Raw genomic sequence first — 14,661 nt, 5'->3', positions numbered from 1 at the left:
CCAACTACACCCTTTCCTTTCAGTCCATTGCCATTGTTTCCACAGAACCTTTGTCCCAGTGGCACAGGGATGTTGTTTAGCTGAAACTGCAAAGAGATTTTGTAGTAGCAGTCGATCTCAAGTTGTTTTTTTTGGATCAGTCTGTCCTCCTGTGAGCCCACTTACCCAGGTCACTCCCTCGTTACTGCAAACATACAAAAAACAATCTACAAATAGATTTATAAAATGCCTGCGTATGCAAAATATGAGTGAGGGAGAAAGGGGGGCAGAAGGAAAGAGCGAGAGATGGAAAGTAAATTATAAAGAAAAGGGGAAGGAGAGATGTTGAGCTAGTCTATTTGTGAGGAGATTTGATCGGATCATGATGTTAGGATTAAGGTGGGTTTGAATTTTTGCATTTTAGCACAACAGAACGGATTATTACATTACCACAATGTAATGATTTGCAGGTAGAGGGCTTGTAAGATGGAGGGTTTTGGTTATAGCGATGTGATTTATTATTTTTGTGATTTATGCGTCATCATCTCTGGCTCTTTCTTACTCTAAATGGACTTTCTCACATTCAGTAACACCTTTGTGGTCCTTGCTTTTACTTCCATGCTTTCTTTCAGTTTCCTGCTTCTCCTGCTCTCCCGCTCAGCCTACTCGATGCTGCTGGGATGGGTGGAGTCTCCAGGGTATCCCACTGGATACTTGCCCCATGCCAGTCTAAACTGGAGCAGGTGTGCCCCCAAAGGTCACACCCTCTCCATCAAGCTCATCCACCTGGACCTGGAGGACAGCCAAGACTGTGAAAACGATGCAGTGAAGGTCAGGGGTCAAGATAAACTTCAAATGGTTGTGCTTTACGTAGTCAATGTTTTTATGCTGATGTCAGTACTGTTATTGTACCCTCTACTACAACATATTTCCCCCCAGGTTTTTTCAAATGGAAACCTCATCTCAGTGCTGTGTGGCAAAAAGGAATTTGAGGAGCTTCAGTCCACTGTAAATCCCTTGCTCCTCTCTTCCCCGGGTGGCTGCCTCTCTCTTACGTTCCACTCCGACTACTCAAACACCAAGAGGCACACTGGCTTCAAAGGCTTTTATACCGATCAAGGTGAGACATAGAGGAGAAAAACAAGGGAATTACTGAGTTGTAAGAGTCCCACCAAAGTCCATTGTGTTTGTGCCCGTTTTGTTTTGTCCACATTCCCCAGGACGCGCATGTATTTTACTATTGTGAATACTTTTGTAAGCATACTGTTAGGAGGGCGATATTTTTAGACAACAATTCACAATGGTTGCAGTTTATAGCTGTTAAAGTTGACTTGGAAACATTTTTAGATATTTTTCATGTCATAAATAAAAGAAAAATCAGTGTCCAGGGTTAATTTGTCTATGGTGATTTGTGTCATATTTTCAGTTTGAAAATAAGTAGGTAAATAAATGCATGACATAATTAAAAAAAATAGGCCAAATAAATAACTAAGGCACATGCTTCTAAAGAGTCTTTAACATTAAGTTAAGTTAGTTCAAAGCTGCTGACAGTGACTGTTAAATTCTGTTAAACAGCTCAGTCTTTATCCGGCTATGTTTTTACCATAAAGACATGAGAGTGGTGTAAGTCCGTCTTCTCATCTCTCTGCAAGAAAGCAAAAAAAGCATAATTCCCCTAATGTCAAACTATTGCATTAAGAGATGTATTTTATGCCAAATGTCTCGGGTTTAGTATGTTGCTACATATGCATGTCTAGTGGTTAAAGGGAAAGCAACTTTAAATAAGTGTGTCAGCGCCAGCAAAAAAACAGATGATAGCAAGAAATTTATTTAAGACAATACATAAAAACCCCTAAAAACTTAACTTAAAGACCTAAGAGTGACACACATTTTTTTCTCATGCTAACCTTTCCCATGACCTGGAAGAAGAAAAGACAGTGCTGAGAACCCACCAATAGTTCACAAATGTCCAATGATTCATTTAAACTGTCTTGTATGCTATGCTTTTCTACATCTGACCTTTTTGCTCTCTTAGACTTTGACGAATGTGAGGATGACCCCGAGAATGGATGCACCCAGTTCTGTCACAACTACATCGGAGGGTACCACTGCTCCTGTCGACATGGTTACCACCTCGACGTGGACAAACACACTTGCACAGGTACACATAATCTCATGATTTGGATCCGTAAACGGTTTACCGAATGAGGAATTCAAATTAGTCAGAGGAAGAATAATTCAAGGAAGGCAAAACCAAACTTAAACATGAAGTGAAAATGGGGAAATAGAGGAAGCAGAAGCAGGCAAAAATGGGGGAGGGAGGCGGGTGGAGGGGGGTGGGCTAAGAGGAGAATTCCATGAGAAGGAGGCTGATTGTGAACCGATGATTATGTTGCAATGATGAAAGTGATGACAGGGAATTCTTACCTTTAAAACAGTGAGTTGTGCTAAGGATCTGTCGGGGGTGAGCGAAGGTGACATATCCAGCCCCTCCTGGCCTGCTTCATATGCAGAGAATGCCAACTGTCAGTACACCCTGTCTGTGGAGGCCAGCCTGCAGCTAGAGCTGCACTTCTCCGAAGATTTCGATGTGGAGCAAAGCCCTGATGGCCAATGCATAGACTCCCTAAGGGTAGGTGTTGAGTTGAAATACTGTATGTACATATGCCACATTTATCTAAAACTTCTAACTTTACAGAGCAGGAAATAAAGAGGAAGTTCAGACAAAAGTGTTGTAACTGTGGATTTGACGACATGGACACATCATATTTTGACCATTTCCTCTGTGTTACATATTTTGGGGTATTTTTTTGTCGTTTTGCAACTTGTGCCTTACAGTGCTCATCAGTGGCATAGGCAGAAATAGTATTTTGGGCAGGCCAGTACAAAAGTGAGTGGGCCATTTTCAAAAGGACAATCTGAAAAAAACAGCAACAATTTTACCTTCCAACATACTGCATTACAACGGCAATAGCAGTACTGTCTCCAACATGCTCAACCAACAAAACTCAGTCTAAAAAGTTTGTCAGTATATTTGCACCAGCAGAACCAGCAGCATTGGCTCTGCACAGCACTGTTATAAAATTAACCATTTTATTGCACAAAGTGGCAACTAATCATGAACCCAAACAGCAGAGAAGGCATCTAAATTACATACTGCATGACATAGAATAGCCTACATCAGACAAAAATTCGCACATGTAACATATCCTATCCATATGCTTCAGGGCTATGGTCAGATCATGAGCAGCAAATGCGCTACCAGCAGTAAAAGAAAATCAAAGAATGAAAACTTCCAGCCTAGCATTGTTTGAATTATGAAAGATATAATGAAAAGTGGCCAGCAAGGCGCCAAATCTTAGACAGTGTGTCAAGTCCACGGCAGTGACAGGATCAAAGAAAACTAAAAACTACGTCACTCACAGATAAGTTATCTTATTTACAGTAGTCACAGCTTTGTGTCTGTGTGGTAAGACTCAGCTTTGCACATCTGGACTCTTGACTGTTGTAGCTTTGGCTTTATGTTACAGCTCATTGTCTCGCTGGAAAACAGAGAAGCATCCCAACAGCAGGATGCTATGTTTATGGTGATATGCAGTGTAGCATGATTTAGTCAGATGACCAGAAAGCTCATCCAACAAGAGTTTTGTTTTTTTATAATAGTTGCTTTTTCTTTGTGGTGAATAACCATGGAAACGTGGTTATATGTGGGGTGAAAAATTCTTTAAGCACTGGACTGCTGGACATAGGCACATGGATGTTTCAGCAGAGGGAACAGAGCAGAGAGGAAGTTGGGACACGTACATTGTGAGACGTTACCTATGTTGTTTTTCGTTTGCAGTTTGAGACTCCCACTGGGACTCTGGGGCCATTCTGTGGCCACACGCCTCCCTCCTCTCCCTTTCTCACTCACTCGCATCATGTCCAAATCCGCTTCACCTCTGATGGCTACGGCACTAACAAAGGCTTCACTCTCCACTTCAGGACCAGAGGTACTGCAGCCTCCTCACTTGTGACACATTGGGAAATTATTTACATTAAGTTAATTGGAAACTAATCACAAATGATCATAATTTGTCTTTTCACATGTTAATTACAGACAAGGTCTGTCCAGCAGTGGTGACCTCACACTCCACTGTGACTCCTCAGCAACCAGAATATCGTCGGGGTGAAACAGTGACCGTAACTTGTGATCTTGGATATGTTGCTGATACTGTGAGTGTACAGAGAACCAGAACCTTTTTTTAATAGATTTACATTTAATGTATTTAAGTCATTATTAAACTAATAAGTTCTCCTTTTGCAAAGTAGCAAGGCACCCATACGCTGTCATCACAGTATGTGACGATATGCCAGAATACAGGCGTATGGACTCCCAATTACATCTGTAAACGTGAGTCTGACTGTAACCCATTTTTCTTAATTTTGCTTTTTGAATTTCTCAGAGGGGTTTTTACACCGTCTTTCACAATCTTTCTTTTTTTTTTCACGTGTAGCTGTGGATTGCGGTTTTCCTGTTATCCCAGAAGATGGCATCCTTCAGCTGGTGGGCTCAGATAACCCAAACACTCAGTATGAAGACCAGATCCATTTTAACTGCAGCTCAAAGTACTACACACTGGAGGGAGATGGTGATTATCAAAAGCTTTACTTTTTTGATTCCTTTCCTTAACTAACTTTAAGAATTCAAAGTTTTCTGGTTTTTATGGAACTATTATTTTTTCACCACTATGCTTTCTTCAATCTTTCAGATGCGTACACTTGCAGTGCCAGTGGTGAATGGGTATCAGGGGGCGGCAAGACAGAGATGCCGAAATGTATTGAAGGTAGGACTATAAATTTATATCTTTTTTTTAATTTATATTTTCTCATATTAGCTACTTTGGAATCATAGGAATCTATTCATGACCTTTTGTGTATTTCAGTGTGTGGGAAACCTGAAAAACACCCTGCAAGTGCAGCTAGAATTTTGGGAGGTAAGAATGCAAACATCGGAGAGATACCATGGAATCTTTTGATTAAAGAACCGAGCAGAGGAGGAGCATCACTTATCAATGACCGATGGGCTGTCACAGCAGCGCATGTGGTGGAAGGTGTAGAGGAAAGCTCTTTGTCCCTGTATGGTGGCCTGGTAAATGGAAGAACAATATCAAATAGATTGTCAGATGTTGTTGTCATGAACAGTGAGAGGATCATAATTCATCCTGGCTACATCAAGGGCATTGAAGAACGCACCAATTTTGACAATGACATTGCTCTTATCAGATTAGCTTCCAGAGTGAATTTAGGCCCAAACCTTCTTCCCATTTGTCTGCCAGAGGTAAACAGGGGCTTGGTTGAAGATGAACAAGGCACCGTGTCAGGCTGGGGGTTAGCAGAAACGAAGACGGGTACGTTAAGCACTTCAGCCTTGTTAAAATACGCTCATATTGGGGTCTATTCCCTTACAGAGTGTGAGAATACACCGTCCACTAAAAATAACAAACCCATGACTTTCACTAATAACATGTTCTGTGCTGGAGCACAGGGAAAGGACAGCTGCCTCAAAGACAGTGGAGGTCCGTTAGCTTTTCCTATGTTGGCTCAACGCACAGAGCCTTATTATCTGGCCGGCATTGTGTCCTGGGGACCACCCTGTCAAGAGAGGCAGTTCAAGGGTTATTATACCAAGGTGGAGAATTACGTAGACTGGATTAAGGAAACAATAGATACAATAGAAAAGTCTTAAACAGAGGAAAGATGAGGGAGAAAACACTTTTCTGCTAACCATAATAATGTAATCCATTTCAGGACTGATTCAGATCTCTTGAATAAAAATGTTTATGAAAATAAAGACTATAATCTTGCAATCAAATGTATCAACATTAATAACATTAAGATGTGATCACTATGAGTTCATACTTTTGTATTAAAGGAATTTGCAAATCAACTGCAGAGAATGTGTGTTTTAACCAACTTAATAATATACTTTATTTTTGTCTTTTAATCATCAGATACACACAAACATGTTTTATGTCAGGGCCTCATACACTGGAATACTTAATTATTTTGATAATTTACACATTTGCCTTTCACACTGCACTCAAAATCAATATAAATATTTAAATAATATTGTTCTAAGTTTTAAAACGATGCCTTAATGAATATGTGTGGACTAAAAACATATAGCCATGTTTACACCAACAGCCTGGAAGAGCTGTGCATGAGAAATGTTCATTGATAACCACAAACCAAATTACATGTTTCATTTTCATTTCATTTGTTTAATAGCACTTAAATGAAGAACATTAACAGAGCAATGTTAAAAATAACAGAATATGCAAGGGATGCCAAAAGCTTAAAAGGCTTATTTCAAAACATAATCAAACAACAATATAATTTTCTCTGTGCTTAAATATGTGACAAGCAACAATCAACTGCCTCAATAAGCTGCTTCACCCAATGTTTTGATACCCAAATGTTTCACCAACACATCCGTTGCTGTTTGAGGATGCTGAAAAAAGTCTAATAGCCCCCTCTAGTGATAGAATGAGGTTTATGGGTGAAGGAGCTATATTTGGAAATATATAGGGACCTAAGAGTTAAAAACATCAGTTTTTATGTTCTAAGTTATTCTCAATATATAATTAAAAAAAAGACGAGTTTGCAAGATCTTGCTAATTCTCCATTTTAGAGAAATTATTTCCAGCATCGATCCTGTTTTTTCTTTCACAAGTCAAGCGCTCATTTGATTTTGCCAAGACAAACAAGGCATATTCCTGGCATTAACGCAGTGAGTTGCTAAACTCTTGAAACAACAGACTTTTTGACTAATGTTTCACTTGAATGTGAGACATTTGCTCCTGCAACAGCGGATCAGTTCTCTCACGGATATAGCATTTAATCCAGAGATGGGGTGGACTTCCTGTATCATTTTGTAAGTTTGAATGGGATTTTTAACTCACTTGTATGTTGTGCTTAAGTAGTTTTTGTCATGAATTTCTAGCTTGATTACAAAATATCTAATGTGTATACTTGCTATAATTGTGGAGATGCCTCTTATATCATTTTGTGTTATCTTCTGTACAAGCAATATTACAGATGAGCAGTGTTTTATAGGTTGACTGAGTGATCCGTCTCTCCATATGCCGTATATAAAGCCAAAGCCTCGACAATATTATATGGTTGTAACAGTTGTGTTGATTGTGTCACCGCGTGTTTGTTCTTTTTCTGTTTGCATCAACTTTGGACTATCAACTCAGATGACCACAAACTGATAAACAGATCGAACTCCCTTCCCCTTCCAGGTTTCTGTATGTGTCGGTGTGTGAGCCCTGGCCACTGCCTGACACAGAGCCTCTAATGCATGGGGTGGTCCAGTCCCCCCAGTATCCTCAGCCTTACCCTCCCAACCTGCAGGAGCAGTGGGACCTCAGTGTGCCAGAGGGCTACCAGATCCGACTTACCTTCACACACTTGGACATTGAAGCGTCTGCTGGCTGCTATTACGACGCCCTCACAGTCAGAACCATATTTTAACACACATGAAATCATAAACAAAAGACCAGTGTTGTTGTGTTTGAGTTCTTCAAAGTGTGACTTGAGTGCCAGTTTTGACATCCTGACTCAGACTTGAATATTGACGACTTTACCTAGAATACTTTACCAACTACATACATACATCTCCTTGTTTTGCTGTTATTGCCAAAATATGCTTTGATGTATCTCAGTATAACTAACTGCATGATGGGTATTGCAAAATACCTCTGTTTTTCTCCTTGCATTGGTCTCCCCTTGATAGTAATCTCACAAAGATTCTTCTCTTGCTTGGCCATCAGTGGCTCTCATGGGGGTTACCAAGTCTTTACAACAAAATCATACCCAGTCTTCATGGACAAAATAGCTAATTTCCCATTTGGTGGTGTCATATAGGTAATTGAACCACTTTTTATTTGCCCCTTTCCCAAAACAGATGAGACAGATTTTTATGATTTATTTAGAAATGTATATTTTCTTTATGTGGCAATATACTAGAACAGTTTACCACATTAGTTAAACTCAAATGCCACTTGGAGGCAGTGCAACGAATTGTAAACACAACATTGGCATCTTCACTTTATAAAGTTATGAAGATATACCAAATTAGATGTGCTTCTGGCCACCAGAAACATGTTAGTCCAATATATTCACCTTACTTTTAGTTCTATTTTGGTCTCCACTGACTCCTGATGGAAGCATCTGTCTCTTTAGCCATAGCCCAGTCTATATCGACGCCGTTTCACTTCCGAGATTGGTATCGTAGTCCCTCTTTTTAGGTCAGATGTCCGGTACCTTCCGCTTTGTTTGTGTTGGAGTATAAACTCCGGTTGATTTATGAGGACTATGGTTAACTGCTCCTCAGATCTCTGCAAGGTAAATCCAGTCAGCTAACTAGACTATCTGTCCAATCTGAGTTTTCTGTTGCATGACTAAAACAACTTTTGAACGTAAACATGTTCCACCAAAACAAGTTCCTTCCCGAGGCTATTTTGCAGAGGTACTGTCATTGTGTCCGGGACCTAGCGCCGCCCATTGTGATTGGCTTAAAGAAATGTCAATAAACGGGAGCATTTTTTTCTCCCAACCCAGAATTCTGTGTGGACTAGCCAGACCCTCCTTTGCAGCGCTGTGGAGGAAGGTCTGGCATTGCAAGACTAGCCATAGTGCGACTCATCAGATGTACACTGTGGGTACTGCCATTAGTCAGCTATTTAGGCTGACATTCTCCTCCCCTTCCGCTATCTACATGTATTTTGCCAGGGCACAAACAATGAGCTGAAAGATGCTCCAAAAAAAACTCCATGGAGCTGAGGGGAAATGCAGAGTCAGGGGATACCTTTCTGTGTGATTGTCAACACGAGCAATCCTTTCTTATTATTGCAATTTCATCGATTGTTAATATGAACATATTGATTATAGCAGCCTTAAGTAATGAGTAGGACTTGAAAATCAGACTTGGACTCAAATTCAAACATAGAAGACTTGGGATGTGACAATGGCTCAAGGTTTACTGACTCAACTGCAACAATGCAATAGATTCTGCATGGTGTAATACAGCACATCCTTTTTACAGCACATTGTCCTCATCATGATATACGTATATATATGTATATATATATTATCCCTTTTATAATCCTACAGGTTCTCTATGATACAAAGATCCTGGGGAAGTTTTGTGGTCATGAGAACTCGGCTGATGGGAATCACCCAGGCAACCAGCCCATCTTGTCTCCAGGCAACAGACTCACCCTCATGTTCCAGTCAGACGACAACAACCCAGAGCGCCACCAGAATGTGGGCTTTTCTGCTCAGTACCAGGCAATAGGTAGCACTTCTCCATCATCTTTCACTTCACTCGTCCACGACTGAACCACATCCCACTAACTTATCGTGTCTGTCTCTCATTATCAGACATGGATGAGTGTTCTGCGCCAGAACCTGAAGATGGCTCAGGTCCACTGTGCTCTCAGATCTGCCTCAACACCCTTGGCTCATACCTCTGCTCCTGTCACCACGGTTACGAGCTTCGCCCAGACCAGCGCAGCTGTGTGTGTGAGTATTGTACAGATACAGACTTGTCATGAATGAACGTATTACGGATGTGAAGCAGGGGGAGAACAATGCTCAGTCAAACTGTTGTCACTCAATTTTTAACTACTTTGACTCAACCCAACCTCTTTTTCAGTTAGGGATACTGTTGTCGAGGAAAGGACAATTTATGACAAATGGTTATACAATTAGATTAAGCAGAAAAGGCTTTGCTCTTTGGGGACACTCTCATAGAATCTGAGCAGCAACAAAATCCGCTAGAACCAATCCGTGCTTAACAAACACATTCATGAACATTAGATCTTAGTAAATTTAGCAATGCCAAAAGCCTGACGTGGCAGCAAACAATGTACACCTGTATGAATATGATTGGATGTTAGCTGGTAGCTAAGCAGCTGATGAATGAGCCACTGATGGTGAAGCATGAATGAGGCACCTGATTGAATTTAACCTGAATGTTGCTTTTCTGTTTTCCCAGTATCCTGTGGCGGAGGTATATTTGATGAGACAGAGGGACATCTGTTCAGTCCAGGATACCCTAACCCCCCACATCATGCTGTGTCATGTCAGTACATTATTTCTGTAGAATCTGGCTTTACTGTCGTTCTTAACTTCACTGACAACTTCCACATCGAGAGCATGGACACTGAGCAAGGTCCAAACTGTCTCCATCACTGGTTGCAGGTAATAACAAGCAGCTATATTTTTATAACTGGAAATTAAACGGAGCACTAAACAGATATGATATACAATAAATGAGCTGTGCACTACTCCTCTCTCGAAAGGTGACCACATCAGACAGAGAGCCCATGAAGCTGTGTGGTGGAAAGAGTCCAGGTCGGATAGACACAAACTCCAACACTGTCAGACTGGACTACCACACTGATGATGAAGGCCTGAGCAAAGGCTGGAGCCTGGACTACAGCACATACAGTGAGGCAGAGAGGAATGAGAGTGGAAATAAGCCGATGAGCAATTAAACTGCAATTGATTGTCAAAATATGTCTGATTGCAAGGTAACTATATATACGCAGTTGATGTTACATGTCGGCTTGTCTGTGGTGTTTCCAGGAGTGAAGTGTCCATTGCCCGGTAATGTGGCTAAAGGCAGGGTCACTCCTATCTTGACTGAATATTTCTACAGAGACTACATCTATGTGCGCTGTGACCAAGGATACAAGCTGATGATGGTTAGATAAAACTTCTAATTTTTAACTGTAATAGAGGGAACTTTATTTGTCATTGTGTGCGATATAAAAAAACAAATATTGGCTGATGTTTTATCAGTTCCACTCTTTTCTCTGTCAGGATGGTCAGGAGGTCGAGGGTTTCACTACCATGTGCCAAAGCAATGGACAGTGGCATCTCCTTCTACCAGAATGCCACAGTATGTTACCTTTAAGCTTAGACAAAACATCCATTTGAAAATGAATGGAAACTATATTGTGATTCAACCACACATTACATATTCATGTCATTTCCTGTTTCATTTGCCAATAATGTATATGTCCCTGTTTTTGTTCTTCTGCAGTAATTGATTGTGGAGAACCTGAACCTTTGCTGAATGGAGGGCTGACCTTCCTGTCTGGCTTTCAGAATCAGTACCGTTCTGTTGTTCAGTATCACTGTAATGCACCATTTTACTCTCTCCTTGGGGGCATTAATGGTGAGATATTAACATATAGTATTCTATGATGTAATAATTTTTAGATTTTTTTCAAAATTCCCACCAGCCATTGGTTTCTATGAGCAGACTCTTGAAGTGCTCATATTATGCTAATTTTTTAGGTTCATAGTTGTATTTAGAGGTTATGTCAGTATAGGTTTACACGGTTTAATTTTCAAAAAACACCATATTTTTGTTGTACTGCACATTGCTGCAGCTCCTCTTTTCACCCTGTGTGTTGAGCTCTCTGTTTTAGCTACCGAGTGACGCATCTCACTTCTTTTCCATCTTTGTTGGGAGTCGCACATGCGCAGTAGCTAGGTAAGCACTGGTAGCTAGTCAGAAGCAGAGTATGAGGGCGTGCCATGCTAGCAGCTAGGCGAGCATTATAACGTGTGTTACAAAGTGACGAGCATTTGTCACGGAAGTAAAGGCTGGACTACAATAGAGCTGTTTGGAGCAGTTTGTGAACAATGTTTTCTGCTGGAGATGGTAAGTCCTATTACATGCAAAAAAAAAATATGTAACACAATAAAGGAAAAGGAAAAAGCAAAAAAGCATAATATGAGCACTTTAAAACTTACATGAAAAAGCACAGTATAGCATTTACAATTTTCATCTTCACTCAAGCTTCTGCGCGGCAAAGTCGCCGGACACCACAATCTTCTGAACATAGCCATACTGAGAAATACAGAGTTGTGTGGAGCTGATAGTCTTAATTACATTTGTAGCAAGTCATTTGGCAATGGCTTGAATGTAACGGATGTTCAATAATATCAAAAAGTTTCGCACTAAAGCTTTAACACCAAGCTGAAAAATGTTTCACTGCCCTCCAAGCATCACTAATGGGTGTGTACAGTACAAAGGTGTAGCCTACTCTGTTACACCTGTAACCACACGTAACAGTGATGTCACGGTGTAGTGACACACCCTGGACTACACTTCTACATCGCTGACTGATTTTTCTTCTCTCTGCTCTGCAGTTGTCTTCACCTGTGAAGCCGACAGAAAGTGGCGGTCCAACATTGATATTGTTGTCAGTCCAACATGCATACCAGGTATTGCTTTTCATTTTTACAATAAAACCCTGGGAAATCTTATCTAGATCTAAATCTACAGTAGAATGTTTCTTTAATTGGAAGAATACATGTGTGAAACTTTGAAATACATATATGTTTGTATCCCATCCAGTCTGTGGCCAGCCAACAAAACTCATCTCTGTCTATCAGAGGATCATTGGAGGCAGTGACGCTCCAGACGATACCATCCCCTGGCAAGTGCTACTGAATATAGATGGGGGAAGAGCAGGAGGCATGGTGATAGGAGACAGCTGGGTTATGACTGCAGCTCATAACGTAATGAAGGGAGGAAATCAAGTATCAAAAGAGACTGTGCGGGTAAGTGTTTTATTATAGGTGTTACCTGCGTGCCCATTGCCTCCATATTTTTGACTTGAATTCCATTGCAAAATGCTGCAAACCACAGCCTTTGTGACCTTAATGGTCCAGGAGACATTTTTACCTAAAACTGCTGCCACCAACTCTGTTATATTGTAAGCTTGGTCAAATTGTTTTACCATCATGTTGCATGTTTTAGTGGATTTCTTTCTGTTTCATGAATTTCTACCTTGAAAATAAATTGTAGTATATATACATACAGTACTTGTGTGGAACTATACTATAACACTGTCTATGAACCATTTTCTAAGGTTATCTGTGATACAGTGATACATTTCTCAAAGTACCATATAGAATAGAACATCTTTATTGTCATTGTACAAAGAGATTGTAAACTCTGTATCAATGCTGTAAAAATAAATGCGGTATAAATAGGGTAATAGTAGCCTACAAATAGGTAAAAATAGCAATAAAGTGACAGTAAGTAATAACTGTATAGAAAGGAATCATTAGACCCCCATTGTAGAAAGGGTTTACTGATTCATTTCTAGAAACATTAATCAGCAGTATTGAAATAGTGAAAATAGGTATAGAAAAAAGCAACAGTATGTGGTTGCAAAAGTTAAAAATAATTGTGTCTTATCTGCTCGCCCATTGCCTCAATTGTTTTTTATTGATATGTATTTCCTCCTATGCTGTTGATTTGCAGATGTATATGGGAATTACTGATGTTAAAACCCAGTTGGTCTCTCCTGTGTATGCTGCCTCAATCCACATTCATCCTGAATACAACAACCCCAATAATGTAGACTACAACAATGACATTGCCTTGATCAAACTGCAAGACCCGATCACATTCAACTCATCCATCATGCCAATATGTTTGCCAGCAGAGGGTGCCACATACGTCACTGGCGTGATGGGGTAAAGAAACAACTTTCATGCTATATAATCTGTTGTATATGATATTATTTATTTTCTTTGTTTTTAGTTTTGCTAAATCATTTTACCTTGCATTTATATCTTCTTTTTTCCCTTGCTGTGCTAACATGTGAAACTTGACCAGCTTCTATACAGTTCACCATAAAGGTTTCTTTTGCATTTCTTTTCAGACTGGTGTCAGGCTTTGGCGTTAAAGAAACTGACAACCGACGGATTTTAACAAATAAGATGAATTATGTGCAATTACCTGTGGTGGAGCAGGAGACATGCAGTAAATCAATCACTTCGTTGAAGAAGACAAGGGACAATGTTCCAAGTCTGTCAAACAACATGTTCTGTGCTGGAGTCCCTGAAGGTGGGCAGGACTCCTGCCAGGGTGATAGTGGAGGCCCCTACGCCCTAAGAGACGACGGAAGGTTCTGGGCTGCTGGGATTGTCAGCTGGGGGGTTGACTGTGGAAAGCAGGGAGCATATGGAGTCTATACCAGAGTCACCAACTACATGGAGTGGATCAACAAGACTATGCAGGAGAACTGAAATTTACAGTAAAAAAACATTTGATTTTGGTTTAATTAGTTTTTTTTTTGCAATGTTAATGCAAATGTTGGCACAAAAAATGCTATACATTAAAATAATGTTCCAGAGGACTGTACAATGATGAAGTGCACCGTGATTAGAACCATTTAAAAATATTTACAAAATTACTGAATGAATGTCATACTAATTGTAAAGTCATTGCATTGCATTTAAAACTCTCAAAGCATTATTTTAATAAAGTAACATAATACAGACTTAAATGTGCCTTGTCATGCACGTATCTCATGTTAGTCACATATCTTCTCTCTGGTAAAGATTATAACCAGATTAGTGTTCACTCTTACCACTCTAACTCCCTTTTACCAACTTGGTATTTGTCGGTCACTGTAATACCTTACACTATGGCATATGCCACTATTGTTGTTAATTACTATATATGTCTACTATATACTTTAAGTACTAGTTACTTCCTCTCTCTTTATGAACAGTAGGCACTACTTCCATTGCCTAGTTTGGGTTTTTACTGTACTATGCACTGTGCTAATACTCTGGAACATTTGACTGTACACAAAC

General features: G+C 40.1%; 1 protein-coding gene across 1 annotated transcript; it reads left to right on the top strand.

Annotated features, from left to right (window-relative positions):
- The first annotated feature begins 531 nt into the window (after positions 1–531).
- LOC120562428 lies at positions 532–14,348 on the top strand. The gene is made up of 23 exons (XM_039806141.1): positions 532–810; positions 919–1,099; positions 2,015–2,140; positions 2,418–2,611; positions 3,821–3,971; positions 4,079–4,194; positions 4,291–4,372; positions 4,476–4,610; positions 4,731–4,805; positions 4,905–5,704; positions 6,792–6,895; positions 7,266–7,479; positions 9,139–9,322; positions 9,409–9,549; positions 10,025–10,230; positions 10,332–10,479; positions 10,618–10,736; positions 10,855–10,933; positions 11,078–11,212; positions 12,196–12,270; positions 12,404–12,609; positions 13,319–13,533; positions 13,722–14,348. Exons 1-23 carry the CDS (start codon positions 547–549, stop codon positions 14,086–14,088), a joined length of 4,317 nt encoding a protein of 1,438 aa, XP_039662075.1. The 5' UTR covers positions 532–546; the 3' UTR covers positions 14,089–14,348.
- Positions 14,349–14,661: the final 313 nt, after the last annotated feature.

This window comes from Perca fluviatilis, chromosome 7 (assembly GCF_010015445.1).
Source record: "Perca fluviatilis chromosome 7, GENO_Pfluv_1.0, whole genome shotgun sequence".
Taxonomy (NCBI): domain Eukaryota; kingdom Metazoa; phylum Chordata; class Actinopteri; order Perciformes; family Percidae; genus Perca; species Perca fluviatilis.
The sequence above is the reverse complement of the archived record's forward strand: the minus strand, read 5'-3'. Positions and strand labels throughout refer to the sequence as shown.

Coding starts and splice junctions, on each gene's coding strand:
- LOC120562428 (XM_039806141.1), top strand. CDS start 547: ATGGACTTTCTCACATTCAGTAACACCTTTGTGGTCCTTGCTTTTACT. Junction 9,323..9,408: donor TGCTCAGTACCAGGCAATAG/GTAGCACTTCTC, acceptor TCTCATTATCAG/ACATGGATGAGTGTTCTGCG. Junction 12,271..12,403: donor CAGTCCAACATGCATACCAG/GTATTGCTTTTC, acceptor TATCCCATCCAG/TCTGTGGCCAGCCAACAAAA.